The 17,085-nt window shown below is 45.2% G+C and overlaps 1 protein-coding gene across 1 annotated transcript in view; it reads left to right on the forward strand.

Annotated features, from left to right (window-relative positions):
* The first annotated feature begins 2,231 nt into the window (after positions 1–2,231).
* The window catches only part of LOC117042631 (zinc finger protein 850-like), a 279,120-nt gene continuing 264,266 nt past the window's right edge, over positions 2,232–17,085 (forward strand). The window contains exons 1-5 of the mRNA XM_033142182.1: positions 2,232–2,323; positions 2,560–2,642; positions 3,758–3,884; positions 5,765–5,875; positions 6,741–7,803. Coding sequence (XP_032998073.1) covers positions 2,568–2,642; positions 3,758–3,884; positions 5,765–5,875; positions 6,741–7,803 — 1,376 coding nt within the window. The 5' untranslated portion in view covers positions 2,232–2,323; positions 2,560–2,567. The remainder of the gene's footprint in view (positions 2,324–2,559; positions 2,643–3,757; positions 3,885–5,764; positions 5,876–6,740; positions 7,804–17,085) is intronic.

The raw sequence follows: 17,085 nt of genomic DNA on the forward strand, positions 1-17,085 counted from the left end.
GACCTGGGGTTTGTCCTTGGTTAGTGGCCACTTGGCTCACTAACTGGTGTTTGCAGGCTAGACATCTGGCCCCCAAACACACACCCAGACCCCCTGGCAGGCGAGGAAGTGACCCTGTTGCAGCACTATGGGGCCACACCTTCCTTTTGCTCCCCTTCTTCGGTGACCTGTTGTTTTTGCTCTTCTCGCCAAGGCGAAATGGGCATTGGTTTTTTTTGTGGCAGACACCGTTAGCATGTGTCCCCCTGTTCCGGTGGGTCATGGGGGCTGACCAGTGTCGATCGCCATCAGACCCCAACACTGGAGGCGAGTTTGCCGGTTGCACATTCAGCGAGTGCTTCTCCTCCTCCTGCTGCTCGTGGTCGTGGCCTCACATGGAGTAACGACTGGCGCCTGGGCAGTGAAACTACAACAGCCGCCACCGGTTCATAGGAACGTCACAAGAGCTGTGCTGGAACAGCCCAAGGGCCCATGAGGTCCACCGTCCTGTTCTCACAGGGGCCAACCAGAAGCACATGGGGAGCCCACAAGCAGGAACACTGATCACAGCTGTGCTCTCCTTACTTGCAGCTCCTCGCAGCTGGTTTTCAGAGGCATACTTTCTCTGATAGTGGAGGTGGAACAAAACTATCCTTCTGACTCCAGCAGCATATATCTAGTGTTAATATTTTAATACAAGGCACTTGTAATATTTAAATCGGAATAGTATTCTGGAGGTTTTGAGAGTAATTTGGGCTTGCTGTAAGCTGATTGATTGATTGATTGATTGACTACTCAGAATACACTCAGTATATAGGGTACTTATATATTGGATCATTTATGTGAGTGGGTAAGAAGAACGCATTAAACGATGTAACCTGATTGGATGTTTTTCTTACCGGGGGGAGGGGGGTTGTGATGTCTCTTGTCTTTGTGTTCTGTATGGATAAACGTAACTTTTCAAGTTAACGGTTAATAAAAGTTTTAACATATATTCCTTGTAACCAATAAAGGAACTTCCAAGTTATCATAAAACAATATCCGTTGTTGTATTTTCACTACATCTTTTTCATTTAACTATGTTTATTATATCCTGTAACTTACAGCACGAGTCTTTCTTTAAAAGAAAAAAATCAAGAAAGTTCATGGGAAACAACTGTCTGATTCAATATTTATTTACTGCATAAAAATGTATACCACTTGATTGCAAAACAACAACAACAACCCACCAACAGCTTCAAAGCAGTTTGAATAAAAAAGAATAAAACAATGAAATTATCAGTAAAAACAGCTCTTTAAAAAATTGAAATCAACAATAAGATAAAAAGCTGAATGAAACACATGTCAGCATTCTACATATCTGGGTAGGCATGCATAAGCAGAAATGTTTCCAGCAGGCACTGAAAAGAGTTCAGTGAAGGCCTGATTTCAATAGGCAGGGAGTTCCAAAGTGTAAATGGTGCCACACTAAAATATAGATTCCTTACCAACCTGGAGCAAGTATTATATGGTACCTGTAACAGTGCCAGTTCTGCTGATCGAAGTGGTCCAAAGTTGTTATACACCCATAAGGATTTGCCTGATCCATCAAGGCCCTGTTTATTTCTTTCCCCCCCTCATATAATTTTATTGCAGCTTTAACATCATAAGAGAAGGTGGGGAAATAAGAAAGAAAAGAGAGAGGATACCCAGGGGAAGGTGGGAGAAGAGCATTATGCAGCATCAATGCAAACATGGAACATGAGTACGGCAGAATATTGTTGAGGTTTAACAAATATTTCATAGAATCTGAGAATTGTCAAGTGGGAAGGGATCCCAAAGGTCATCTAGTCCGACCCTCTACAATGCAGGACTTTCCAGCACATTTTTTTTTTTGGGGGGGAGGAAGTTCTGCACTAATTAGCAAGGCTCTGTATATGCTATAATCCCTAACGTTATATTTAATTTAATTGTTTTTTTATTGTTTCCCCCACCTTCCCAAATTTTTTATCTGTCAGGGGGAAAGGCAGGGTATAAATAACTTAACAACAACAACAACAACGTTAGGCTGCCCCCCCTCCCACCACGCAAGAACTGCCAAAAGCAAGCACCAACTCGGTTTCCAAAGCGCCAGCTCTGAGCAGAGCAGGGAAGCGAGGACTGCAATTCCCAGAAACCCCCTTTGCAAAACGTAACCTCACGCAACAGAAGAGCGCGGGGACAAAGGACTACAATTCCCAGCGGCCACTGGGCTTCCGCGTGCCCCAGCTTGGAGGAGCCCGGATGAGGGATGGGATGGGGATGGAATTGTCAGGAGCGACGCCGAGGGAGCGCCCGCAGGAGCCCTTGTGAAAGCGCGCAAGGGGTGGGTGGGCTGGCTTTTGGGGGACCCTGGAGGGGCGAAAGACGTCATGGAGCTGGGAGGAGGAGGAGGAGGAGAACTCCTTTTTTTGGTTGGGGGCGGGGAGAAGAGGGGAAAGTGAAGTAGAGCATGCTCTGAAAACAAGTGGGGTGAAGAGGTTTGCATGCAGGTGGTGCATGGGTGTGACTCTGCCTTGCTCCTGTTCCCAACTTTGATAAGCCACCCTTTGGTTCCCACAGGATGCAGAATGATGTCGGCGCTTGAATCTGGATTGTCCCCACTTTCTGTAGAAATGACAAGGGCAGCAACGGAGCTGTCTCAGGTAAGGAGGAAGGCTCTGCGGCAGGTGCTAGCGATGGGGAAGGAACAGGCTGCTGCCCTGTGCTTGAGAGTCAGGTCCCGCTGGGTTCAGCAGGATGTGTATGCCAGGCAACTGACCCAAGCCCGGTCCCTTCCTGCTCCTTCTGCTGGACTCTAACTCCCACCATCCCCCTGAATAATAATAATGAAGAAGAAGAAGAAGAAGAAGAAGAAGAAGAAGAAGAAGAAGAAGAAGAAGAAGAAGAAGAATTGGGTAAAAAGGTTACTGCATTGCAGGTTGTTGGACTTGATGGTCCTTGTGGTCCCTTCCAACTCTATGATCCTAACTCCCATTAAAATGGAAGAGGTTGGGTAGGGAGAATCCAGCCTCCTAAGCCCAGAAAAGGCGCTTGCCTTTTGTTCCCTGCCTGCAATGTTGAGGTTTACTTATTCTCTCTGTCAGTGGTATGTTTAACATCATAGTGTACATACTAAAAGTGACCTAAGTTTTCTTTTTGTCAGTGCTAATATGGCCGAAATGGCACCTTCCTGTCCAGGAGCAAAGGGCTTAGAACGGGCATAGGCAAACTCGGCCCTCCAGATGTTTTGTTTTCTTTTAAATAATATTTATTGAACAATTTTTAAACAAAACATATAACAACAACAACAACAACAATTAAAACAAACTACATAAAAAAGAAAAAAAGAAAAAAACTACAAAAATCTCATTATCTTTAACAACCTGTATTTTTCTCACATCTTAATCGGACTTCCTCCTGTCTCCTCCTTCTGCGTCCCTTGCAAATATATTTGAGTAACTTCCCATTTAAACTAATACTATCCTTCTTCTAACCCTCCAGATGTTTTGGGACTACAATTCCCATCATCCCTGACCACTGGTCCTGTTAGCTAGGGATGATGGGAGTCCCAAAACATTTGGAGGGCCGAGTTTGCCTATGCCTGGCTTAGAGCTAGGAATGTTACCCATACAAATAAGTTGTTGTAAAATCACATTTTTTAAAGCTAACACGCCATAAATCTTTTCAAACCATGCACTGACTAACTGATTACATTAAAAAAAAAACCTGAAACGTTTATGAAGTAGTGCAAACTAGACAGAACCCTTTATTCTTACAGAGTCCGGTGACTTTTGAAGATGTGGCTGTGTATTTCACGGAGAGCCAGGGGGCTCTGTTGGATCCAGACCAAAGGGCCTTGTACAGGGATGTCATGATGGAGAACTATGGGAATGTAACCTCACTGGGTAAGGAGTTTGCAGCCTCGCTTTGCGAGAGGTGAAAGATACAGGAGGTAGCCTAGGCTGAGATGTAGAGGCCTGATCCTCACTGAGGCTGTCAATCTATATCTGCACTATATAAGATGAAACCTCATCTGTGGGAATTCCCGTGAAGAGCTTCTGAGGAATCTCAGATTTCCCCAAGACTCAGTTTGACTAGCACTATTTAAGGAATTCTGACCAGGTACATCAAGTACTCTCTGTCAGCCATGAGGGAGGAGCAGGAGGAAACTTGAAACACACAGCAGAATTCCCTAAAAATAGACCAGAAGCAATTGTACTTCATCTAGCAGAGCTTTACTGGTTGTTGTTGTTCAGTCGTTCAGTCGTGTCCGACTCTTCGTGACCCCATGGACCAGAGCACGCCAGGCACGCCTATCCTTCACTGCCTCTCGCAGTTTGGCCAAACTCATGTTAGTCGCTTCGAGAACACTGTCCAACCATCTCATCCTCTGTCATCCTCTTCTCCTTGTGCCCTCCATCTTTCCCAACATCAGGGTCTTTTCTAGGGAGTCTTCTCTTCTCATGAGGTGGCCAAAGTACTGGAGCCTCAACTTCAGGATCTGTCCTTCTAGTGAGCACTCAGGGCTGATTTCCTTCAGAATGGATAGGTTTGATCTTCTTGCAGTCCATGGGACTCTCAAGAGTCTCCTCCAGCACCATAATTCAAAAGCATCAATTCTTCGGCGATCAGCCTTCTTTATGGTCCAGCTCTCACTTCCGTACATTACTACTGGGAAAACCATAGCTTTAACTATACGGACCTTTGTCGGCAAGGTGATGTCTTTGCTTTTTAAGATGCTGTCTAGGTTTGTCATTGCTTTTCTCCCAAGAAGGAGGCGTCTTCTAATTTCGTGACTGCTGTCACCATCTGCAGTGATCGTGGAACCCAAAAAAGTGAAATCTCTCACTGCCTCCATTTCTTCCCCTTCTATTTGCCAGGAGGTGATGGGACCAGTGGCCACGATCTTAGTTTTTTTGATGTTGAGCTTCAGACCATATTTTGCGCTCTCCTCTTTCACCCTCATTAAAAGGTTCTTTAATTCCTCCTCACTTTCTGCCATCAAGGTAGTGTCATCAGCATATCTGAGGTTGTTGATATTTTTTCCGGCAATCTTAATTCCGGTTTGGGATTCATCCAGTCCAGCCTTTCGCATGATGAATTCTGCATATAAATTAAATAAGCAGGGAGACAATATACAGCCTTGTCGTACTCCTTTCCCAATTTTGAACCAATCAGTTGTTCCATATCCAGTTCTAACTGTAGCTTCTTGTCCCACATAGAGATTTCTCAGGAGACAAATGAGGTGATCCGGCACTCCCATTTCTTTAAGAACTTGCCATGGTTTGTTGTGGTTGACACAGTCAAATGCTTTTGTGTAGTCAATGAAGCAGAAGTAGATGTTTTACTGGTACTGAAGGCAAATGAGCATAATGGTCACAAATCCAGCACATTCAGGATTGGCACAGTCCATAAAAAAATCCAGTTGCAGCAATTACAATGCTTGTAATAAGTTTAAACTAACACTATAGCAAACAGAAACAACACCAGAACAAAGGAGACAGAAAAGAGAAAGTGAGTGAGACCCAGGCTCCTCCTGGTTTTACTATTATAGTCAGTACGGCCTTGACAAAAAGATAACAGAAGCAGTTTAAACCAGCTGTACTCAAGCTTCTCCGAAGAAATAATCCAAACAACAGAAACCTTCCTGTTTCTTTCACATAGAAAGAAACTTTCTAGAACCCTCTTGAACTAAGCAGACTAGGAAAAATCTCTCTACACATTAGATCAGTACTTTCTGTACTAAGAAATGCAAACTGACACCCTCACATTGTCTTGCCTACAGGATTTTTGTGCCCAAAGCCTGAACTCATCTCCCAGATGGAACGAGGAGAAGAACTCTGGTTACCTGAATCCCAAAACAGAGGTGAAGCAGGGATCATTGACGCCTGCTCAGGTAAGTCGTTGGTGATAAAAAAAAAAAACCTCAGCCAGCTGATCTTCTCCTCTTGCCCCCCTTTTTGTGATTGTCTGGTACACTCCTTACCACTTCTGCATTTATTTATTTATTCATTCATTTATTTAATTTCTTATCCACCTCTCACCACAACATCCCGGGGCAAGTTACAATAATTGAATCATAAAAACAAGTAAGGCTGTTCCAACCAAAAGGTAACAGTATAGATTCAACAAAATCATCACCACCCATTTCTTAAATCACTTCTAAACCACCATCTCAAGATAATTGAGATAATTGTCATAGAGGATGATTAAAAACAATTAAAACCACAAAAACAACACATACTAACGACTAGCCAGGTGGACACTCACACTGAAGAAGAGCCATTCATTCAACTTTTGGTTTTTTTTTTTACCTCTACATATTATTGGTGTTCTTTATGGGCTTCCTTCCCTCCCAGGCCCAGCAGCAAACTTTGTTGGCAATTATTTATTTATTTATTCTATTTTAACAGGATTAATAATAATAATAATGTCATTGTACATCCTGTATACAATGAAATTAAACGAGCCTCTCTCCACCCCCCCCCAACACTCAGTCTTGTGGCACTCTTATGTACGTTTAATCATGCATAAACTCCATAGAACATAAAATGTGGGTTCTCAGGAGGTTGTGGAGTTGTCCTTCCTTGGTGGTTTTTAAGCAGAGGTTGGGAGGCCATCTGCCAGGGATGCTTTAGCTGAGATTCCTGCCTTGAAAGGGGTTGGAGTAGATGACCCTCGGGGGGTCCCTTCCAACTCTACAATTCTATGATTCCATTCGTTTAGAACGTGGACTAAGAAACCCTCCTTTCTCCTACCAGGTGACCCTCTGGAAATGGAAGCGTGCCCCCGGTGCGGGAACCGTTGTGGCGTTGTGCCCCAGAGAATCTTGGTGGGCAAGAAATCCTTCCGGTGTCTGGTGTGCGGGGAGTGTTTTGCTCGGCAGCCGGGCCCTGTCGCAACCCGGGCGGGAGAGAAAACCTACAAATGCCTGGAATGCGGCGATGGCTTTGAACAGCACGCAGCCTTCGTGAGCCACTGGAGGGTCCACACCGGAGAAGAGCCGTACGAATGCCTGGAGTGCGGGAGGTGTTTCCCCCAGCCCTCGGCCCTCGTGAAGCACCGGCGCGTCCACGCGGCCGATAGGCCCCACACGTGCCTGGAGTGCGGAAAGGGCTTCGCCCAGGAGTCGTCCCTTTCGGCCCACCAGAAAACCCACCTGCAGGAGAAGCCCCACAAGTGCTTGCAGTGCGGGGAACACTTCGCCGACCACCCGGCCTTCGTGAGGCACCAGAGGGTCCACACGGGGAAGAAGCCCTACAAGTGCCTGGAGTGCGGGAAGTGCTTTGCCGACAGGTCGCACGTCGTGGTGCACCAGAGAGTCCACCAAGGGGCGAACCCCTACAAGTGCCTGGAGTGCGGGGAATGTTTCGACCAGCACTCCGCCCTCGTGAGCCACTGGGTGATCCACACCGGGGAGCAGCCCTACGAGTGCCTGGAGTGCGGCAAGTGTTTCCCTCGGCCCTCGGCCCTTGTGAAGCACTGCCGCGTCCACACCTCCGAGAAGCCCTACACGTGCCTGGAGTGCGGCAAGTTCTTCGCCCAGCAGTCGGGGCTGGTGAAACACCAGCGCATCCACACGGGGGAGAGGCCCTACGCCTGCTCCGAGTGCGGGAAGTCTTTCGCTGACAGCTCGTCCCTGGCGAGGCACAAGAGGGTCCACACGGGGGAAAAGCCCTTCGCCTGTTCCGAGTGCGGGAAGCGCTTTTCGGACCGCTCGAACGTCTTGGCTCACAAGAGGGTCCACACGGGCGAGAGGCCCTACAAGTGCCTGGAGTGTGGGAAGTGCTTCTCTCACCGGTCGCACATCGTGAAGCACCAGAAGTTTCACGTGAAGGAGAAGCTGTCTGCCGCGGGGAAGTTGCCTTGTCCTGCAGCAGTCAAACAAGAAGCGCTCTGAATCTTTGGTGAGGGTCATTCCATATCAAGTGATCCAATTTTTAATTAATTTTTTACCATCCAGTTTTCTTAAAACTTTGTACACTTGTTGTACACTTGTTGAATGAGCAAAACTAAATTCATATCTTAACTTTTAATTCTTTTATCTCATCCCGTTTTCGAGGTGTGAAGGTTTGGAATTTCAAAAAAATTGACAATTTTGATCGTGCCCTACTGTACAAAAATCTTAAAAGCTCAGCCCAGAATGGAGATATTTCAAAACTAAAAATATCAATCTCTTCAGAAGCTCATGGGCTTTAATATGATGTGGCCCATGATGGATTTCCTTCAAATTTTAAAATTAAGCTAAAAAAATTAAAAGTGATTTTAAAAAATCAATATGATTAAAATCCCCCCCCAAAAAAATGTATGGAATATTTCATATTTCTAAGAGCTTCCTGCAAAATTTCATGTTGCGATCTCAATGACATCACATTTAATAAAAATATTTTGTACGCACATGTCTGCCTTATTGGATTCTATTTAGGGTAAGTGGGTTTTCTTGGAGTAAAATATAACAGAATAAACAAGACCTTCAGGCATTTCTTTAAAAAGTTATTCAATTAAAAGCTAGTCAGGCTTTTCTTTTAAAAATGTATTTCAAAGCAGAATGATAGCTTGCTGAAATCTGGGATCTTCGCTTAGACTACTTTTAGGAAACTGAAACTGAAAGCGAAATAAAATGGTAAGGTCAAAGTCACTGGATCACGTGACATGGAATGACCCATGAGAGGTGTATTTCCCTGTTAACGAATCGCCCAGAGAGTTTTGCGCAGCACTAAGCTTGGAAACGTGAACCCATGTTGGACTGCCACAGTTCCAAATTCTGCACTGGGGAGTTCTCTCAGGTGAATAAACTCTTGAAGCACCTGAGTCCAGAGCTGGTTGCATCGAACAGTGCTTTTTCCAAGGCCCTGAGAGATTTGTGCTTAGGACTGACGTGTATCCGATTCCTCCAGTTTCTCCAGTAACATCAAGTGAAAAGAGATCGGCAGTGTGACATTACTGCACTTGACATTTCCCTGCCTCCCGGAAATATTATTATTATTATTATTATTATTATTATTATTATTATTAATAATAATAATAATTTCATTTGTTAATCACTTCCTGCAATTAACCGTGTTATTTTTATTTATTAAATTTCTGTCCTGTCCTTTCCCCTCCCAAAGGAGCCCAGGGCAGCATCCGACAAAAAGCTAAAGCGATGTAATTTAAAATACAAACTTAGTTTAAAAAATAATTTTAAAACCGTACATGCAAAACAACTGCACACGTAAAAGCAATTAAAATATTATGCAGGAATCTCCCCACCTAACGCAGGGGTTACGTTCTTGGGTCCCGCGCATAAATGTGAAAATACGTGTAGTGGGGAACATTCTGCAAACACCTATAGCTCTTTAAAACCTTAAAAAAAAAACCTTTCAAAAGCCAGTAGCACTTACCAGCCTGAATGGTGGCAAGGTCTTCAGCATCGCTGGAAGACGTTGTGGAAATGACGACAAGTGGAGTAGACTGATACGCCAAAGTGCCTGGCTGTGATTTTCGTGCCTTTTCGTGCCTTCTTGCAGTTTAAATTAATTTGTTTAATTGGTTCTGGGCCAGAGAACCTGCACCTGCCAAATTATAGCACATCAATGAAAGTTTGGCTGTGGTAGGAGCCTATTGGCTAGTGCCAACACCATCTCCTGCATACCTCCTCCCAACCCCCTGAGCCGTTTTTAAATATATGTATACAAAGTAAGATATAATTTCGCCCTAACGTGTAAGAATTATAGAATCATAGAATTGTAGAGTCGGAAGGGGCCACAAGGATCATCTAGTCCAACCCCCTGCAACGCACGAATCTTTTGCCCAATGTGGGGCTCGAACCCACAACCCCGAGATCAATAAGATGTCTTGGGGTCTACTGACTGAGCTATCCATACAGGAAAAGGAGATGCAGCTGAATAGCAGGTCTCTCCCCCCCACACCCCATCAATGTCTAATTTGAGCTTTTAGGGCAGGGGTGAGGAACCTCCATCTTTGTCAGCAGCACTACAACTCCCATAATCCCTGGTTTCCAGCTGCGTTGACTGGGGCTGATGGGATCTGGGAGGGTACCAACTCCCCTTCCTCTGATTTTAAGGGAAACTGTTCGAGAAGCAGTTCAGTCTCGTCCTAGGAGTGTATTTGGTGTGGGGCAAGGGGAGTTTAAAAGGGTATAATATCCAAAGTGCTGCTACTATTGATAGGAGAAGCTGCGGAAAAGGTTCTAGTTTGCTGAAGGCGATGAGCTGTGAAGATTGTTCAGGCCATGGCAATTTAAAAGGGTGTGTCGTAAGCCCACAAGGGTGGCTGCCTGCCTTTGCAAAGGGTTGTTGCCTATTGATAACTTGAGTAAATTGGATGAATTGTTTGGGACACCTGCAGGCGATTCAACTGCAACCTTTTAAAAATCTCTCCCTCTGTTAGATTAACATAATTTTGCTTGTTTGTTTAAATCAACCCGGTGTCTTAAATTCATTTCTTTGTCTTTTTACTAGTCTACCCACACATGTAAGTAATTTGTAGCAAATCAACATCCAGAAAAATAAAGAACTCAAGGCTTCCCCTATTTGCCACAGGAGAGTGTCTCTTTGAGACTGGTTTTTAATCAAATGAGTACATATTTCCTTCTGTTTTAGTGGAGGTGGGGTAGTTTTTTTCTCGAAAATATAAAGTGCATTTAGCTTTCCTTAGTTTTGCATTTTAAATGTTTGCATAAACCGAGTTTATTAGCATATGTTACATCTGCTTTCCTTGTTATTAATGTAGGTGGACTTTGCTTTGGATCAAATGGTGCAAAGCTTTGAATTTATGTTGTGTCTTACTTTGCTCCCTATCTGAATTAAAATTAAGAAGCACTAACGATGCGAAATTTGGATATTTGCATTTTGTTAATTCTTAATGAGCAGCCGTTGTGCATGTTGACTCAGAAATAATTAAATGTGCCCGGTGAAACTTACTCCCAGGTAAGTGTGTGTATTTGATTGCACACTTCAGTATACTGAAAACTGTACCACTCAGCCCAGGACAGATTTTTTTTTTTCTACGTGAATGTTGTACTTGAAGTGACATAGGCATGTGGCTATTTTTGTTCCTTCCATGAAAATTTCTGCCTGAGTCTTCAGCTGCACAAGTGGCAGGTAAAGTTCTTCCTTCTGTTCTTTTCACATGACTTCTCTAAACCGGATAAAGGGAACCTTTCACCAAATCATTTTTATTAGTTTTCTAAATTTTACCAGATCAGCTGCAAATTAACACAAATTTAATGCAATTTATCCAAAAACTGGTTTCTTGCACCACATTATTGATGTGTCCAGAATTTCCTTTTGCTGCTGCTTTACTTTCCTAGTTGTTTCTAGTTCACATTCCATTCCTTACAATTAATTTACAATAGGTTTTTTGTCGTTTTTAAACTTATTTATCCTTAATCATCAGCTATCCGCTTGCCGGTTCCTGCACATGCGATATTTTAACATTTACACTATCTACAATTGAGGTTCCTCCACAAATTATCAATCTACAATAAATCAGCAATCATCATTTTTAAAATAAATTCCTTTCCTCCCTTCTGCATGTATGAAAGCCCAATAGTTCACTTTTACTAGATGTTTTTCCTTATCTGCACAGTCCACTCGGTCAAAGATTCTGTCCACACCTCTTAAATTTCCAGTTCAAATACCTCTGTTCATTCTAAAATAGGAATTCCAAAGTTGACCCTCTGGCTTGGTATTTTCCCAGGCACCTTAACAGCCAGCCCGTAATAGCAGCAGGGAGGCAAACTGTATTTCCTGTTGTTCAGTCATGTCCGACTCTTCGTGACCCCATGGACCAGAGCACGCCTATCCTTCACTGCCTCCCGCAGTTTGGCCAAACTCATGTTAGTAGCTTTGAGAACACTGTCCAACCATCTCATCCTCTGTCGTCCCCTTCTCCTTGTGCCCTCCATCTTTCCCAACATCAGGGTCTTTTCCAGGGAGTCTTCTCTTCTCATGAGGTGGCCAAAGTACTGGAGCCTCAACTTCAGGATCTGTCCTTCTAGTGAGTACTCAGGGCTGATTTCTTTGAGAATGGATAGGTTTGATCTTCTTGCAGTCCATGGGACTCTCAAGAGTCTTCTCCAGCACCATAATTCAAAAGCATCAATTCTTCGGCGATCAGCCTTCTTTATGGTCCAGCTCTCACTTCCATACATCACTACTGGGAAAACCATAGCTTTCCTAGAAAACCTTTTTAACAGTTCAATCTTTGGTCACCCTCCCCTTAAACCAAACAACTTCATTTGAAATTTCCCAGCTCACCTCTGCTGTATAAGGGTACACCATTTCTTGCTGGCTGCATTCTATCCCATTCTCATCAACATTTTCCAATGCTCCAAACTTGTACCCAACTGTTTAGTTGTTTACTTATTTTTAAATTCTTTCAGTCTTCTTTCAGTTTCATAGCATAGCGGGGAAACTCAGCAGGCCACATGGAGATAATGACAGTGGTCTACACTGCACAGTTGGTGTGAATCTTTTGCCTAGTTTCACAGCTCCCCACCCCCCAGGCTTTCAATGTGGAGAAAACAAAGCTGGACAACTTCCTTTTCCTCCTCCTTTGATGGAAAGTGGCCCTAGGGCATTGGTTTAAAATGATTTAAGAACTCCAAAAGCTTCTCCTTTTTATGCACAAGTAGATCCTTGGGAGCAGAGTATGGTTAGAGCATGGTGCTGATTCTACCAAGGTCGCAGGTTCGATCCCCACGTGTCACAGCAGCATATTCCTGCATTGCAGGGGGTTGGACTAGTAGATGATGCTCAGGGTCCCTTCCAAATCTGATTCGATGTGGTCTTTCAAACTCAGGCTGCGGGTGTGTGCGCGCGCATAAAAACGAGGACCTGGATTCCTGCATTTCCCACGACCGGCAGGAAGTGGTATTGTGGGGGGGGCGGACGGACGCAAACGACGCCAAAAGAAATCCTCCGGGAAATGCAAATTCCTAGGCTAAGGCTAAGGGACCAGTGGTCTAAACCTCTGCAGGTTGGTGGGACCCCGAAGCGCTGAGATCCTGGGATAGAAGGAGCGGGGTGTGTGCACTGGCAAGAAAGGCAGCAACTTCGAGGGAACGTCTGAATGATCCTTGCTCTTCGGGTGGCGCACATGGCGGTGGGTGGCGGCGGGGAAATGGGAGGCGCGGTGCGTGGGGGGAGTGTTTCGGTTTCTGCAGGAATTTAGGGGCGAATTAGGGGCTCGTTTCTCCTCGGCTGCGCCTGTCTGAGTTGGGCAGAGCTCGAGCGGGTTCGGGAGGAAGAGGCTCCTCGCTGCGCGCAGTTCCCACGACCTCAAAAGACCCGGGTGATCGTCCGAACGTGTGTGCGCGCGATTCCCAGTAACTCATCTCCCTCCTGCGCAGCCTCTTCTTAAACGAGGCGGGATGGCGCGCAATTCGAATGGTGGCCTCTTAAGATGCCGCAGCCGAGACCGACTTGGTTTCCCTTGTGTTCTTTTGACAAAGGGTGGTGCATACATTTTAATAACGGTGATAAATATAATAATAACAACAGTTAATAGAAACAGCATTGCCAGTGATTCAGGCTGGGTCAACCCAGTCAGATGGGAAGGGAGTAATAATTATTATAATTGCAGCTTTGAATGCTGGGCATTTGGACGTCCCAAAGTTGAACCCTTTGCATTTCTAGTGAAGGATTTGGTAGGTGGTATCTACTCTGCTAGGGATGCGGGTGGCGCTGTGGGTTAAACCACTGAGCCTAGGGCTTGCCGATCGGAAGGTCGGTGGTTCGAATCCCTGTGACGGGGTGGGGTGGGGAGGTAAACGGCGTTTCCGTGCGCTGCTCTGGTTCGCCAGAAGCTGCTTAGTCATGCTGGCCACATGTACGCCAGTTCCCTTGGCCAGTAAAGTGAGATGAGCGCTGCAACCCCAGAGTCGTCTGCGACTAGACCTTAACGGTCAGGGTTCCCTTTACCTTTTTATCTGCTCTGCTAGTCAGAATGGATAATTCTGGGGTTGAAAGGACAAGTATTCTGACATGTGTAAGACAGTTTGCAATGTGCCACCAAGCCTCTAGTGTATTATGTGGGGAGCAGGGGCTGATGGGAATCATAGAATCATAGAGTTGGAAGAGACCACAAGGGCCATCCAGTCCAACCCCCTGCCAAGCAGGAAACACCATCAAAGCATTCCTGACAGATGGCTGTCAAGCCTCCGCTTAAAGACCTCCAAAGAAGGAGACTCCACCACACTCCTTGGTATCAAATTCCACTGCCAAACAGCTCTCACTGTCAGGAAGTTCTTCCTAATGTTTAGGTTGAATCTTCTTTCTTGTAGTTTGAATCCATTGCCCTGTGTCCGCTTCTCTGGAGCAGCAGAAAACAACCTTTCTCCCTCCTCTATATGACATCCTTTTATATATTTGAACATGGCTATCATATCACCCCTTAACCTTCTCTTCTCCAGGCTAAACATACCCAGCTCCCTAAGCCGTTCCTCATAAGGCATCGTTTCCAGGCCTTTGACCATTTTGGTTGCCCTCTTCTGGACACGTTCCAGCTTGTCAGTATCCTTCTTGAACTGTGGTGCCCAGAGTTGCAGTCCAAGGCATCAGGAAAGAACCAAGTTGGCCAAGGTGGTGCTAGAGGAAAGAAACAAACCACGGTTTACTTGGCCAATTGAAAAGGAATGGACACCCCACCCCTACCCCCCACCCCGTGCTCACTCGCTCTCACACACACAGGGGCGTCCATATTTTGATCACACCTATTCCATTCATTATCATTATACATCGCCCATCCTTGAACAGCACTCTGATAAGTAAAGGAGATGACATCATCACTGCAGGTTATGGGCCAACCCTCCCAGGTTGTCACCATCTCTGAATTTTAGGCATCACTTTGGCTAAGTCCCAGCCAAAAGAAGAGAACAACCGAGGCCTTTTTCTTCCTGTAGAGTCCAGTAACTTTTGAGGATGTGGCCGTGTATTTCACCGAGGGACAAGGAGATTTGCTGGATCCGTATCAGAAAGTCTTGTACGCTGAAGTCATGATGGAGAATTATGAGAACTTGACCTCATTAGGTAAGTATTTTGATTCCTCTTCTGGCAGAGGCTGGATGATTTGCAAGGAACCTGTGCGTTTGTCAATGGCATCTCTTCTCTCCCACCAATCCTTTACATTTTCAGGAGAGCTGAGTTTATTTCAGTTGGCCAAACTTCCATTTCATGCTTTCCTTCTCCAGAATGTGGATAGAGCACTTGGACGTTGGCAGCATGGAAATGTGTTGCTTTATGTCTCCGTCAGCAAGCTCTTTGGTTTCTGTGCTGAGATCTACAGGTAACGGTTGGGTGGACTGTAATAAAGAAATCTCCCTCTCCTGGGGTAGCACAGCTGTTGCGGTAGTTAAACATCAGTGCGGTGATTTATTTATTTTGTGCACCGCTTCTTGTTTCGAGAGAAATCTCTTATGAGTTTACAAATTACCAAAACATGGGAATCAGTATAAGAAATTCTCGCAGTGAGGGAACCAGCAGAAGGCCCTCAGAGTTGGACCTGAGTGTCTGGGCTGAACAAGTGGGGTGGAGACGCTCCTTCAGGATTACAGAGCTGAGGCCATTTAGGGCTTTAAAGATCAGCACCAACACTTTGAATTGCGCTCAGAAATGTACTGGGAGCCAAGTTACCGTATCTTCCGGCGTATAAGACGACCCCCAACTTTTCCAGTTAAAATATAGAGTTTGAGATATACTCGACCACAGATTTTCCACCCGGCGTATAAGATGACCCCCGACTTTTGAGAATATTTTCCTGGATTAAAAAGTAATCTTATACGCCAGAATATACTGTAGATCCTTTAGGACCAGTGTTATAAGGTCCCAGCAGCCACTCCCATTCACCAGTCTAGTCGTACATAATTTCTGAGTCACCTTCAAAGGGACCCCTACATAGAGCGCATTGCAGTACAGTGGTACCTCTGGTTAAGAACTTAATTCGTTCTGGAGGTCTGTTCTTAACCTGAGGTACCAGTTTAGCTATTGGGGCCTCCCGCTGCCGCCGCGCTGCTGGAGAACGATTTCTGTTCTCATCCTGAAGCAAAGTTCTTAACCTGAGGTACTATTTCTGGGTTAGTGGAGTCTGTAACCTGAAGCATCTGTAACCCGAGGTACCACTGTAGCAGGAGATTACCAGAGCATACACCACTATGGTGAGACAATGCAGGCAGGTAGAATCTCAGCCAGCATACCAGATGGAGCTAGTAGACATCTGTCCTGGACAGCTTTTTGAAACGAGCTGAGTTGTCTTGTCTTCTGTTGTCTCCCCACCCCACCCTTCAATTATAGCAGGAACCAGGAATCTGCAGCTTTCCATGTGTTGTTGGACTACAACTCTCCAAAATCTCTGGCCATTGGCCATGTTGGCCAGGATTGATGAGAGTTGGAATGCCACAACATCTGCAGAAGGCACATTTTCCCCATCCCTGAATTTAGGAAGTTTCCACCAAACTACCGGTACTTACTCTTTTGTTCCTTCTTGGCAAGGATTTTTACTGGCTAAGCCTCCTCTCATCTCCCAGCTGGAACAGGGGGAACAGCCCTGGGTGCCTGGTACTCAAGTCTTGGATGCATCAGGGATGTCGGACGCCAAGTCAGGTGAGAAGTTAGGGGAAGCTGGTTGGAAAAAAACAAACAAACAACCATTTTGGGGATTACCAGGAACTCTTAATTGCCTTTTGAGAATTGGCTCTTAAGTATGAGCCATTTTGTTCCAAGAGAGTGTTATAATCACCCAGAAGACATTGCATCCTAATGGTAGAAGTCTTTTAATTCCTTTTGCCACCTCAGCTCTGCTTATCTACAAAGTTTATTCCACACTGTGAAGAAGAGAACTGTCAACACCTCATAGAATCATAGAGTTGGAAGAGACCACAAGGGCCATCTAGTCCAACCCCCTGCCAAGCAGGAAACACCATCAAAGCATTCCTGACACATGGCTGTCAAGCAAAGACCTCCAAAGAAGGAGACTCCACCACACTCCTTGGCAGCAAATTCCACTGCCGAACAGCTCTCACTGTCAGGAAGTTCTTCCTAATGTTTAGGTGGAATCTTCTTTCTTGTAGTTTGAATCCATTGCCCCGTGTCCGCTTCTCTGGAG

The sequence above is a fragment of the Lacerta agilis genome, chromosome 2, assembly GCF_009819535.1.
Source record: "Lacerta agilis isolate rLacAgi1 chromosome 2, rLacAgi1.pri, whole genome shotgun sequence".
Lineage (NCBI taxonomy): Eukaryota > Metazoa > Chordata > Lepidosauria > Squamata > Lacertidae > Lacerta > Lacerta agilis.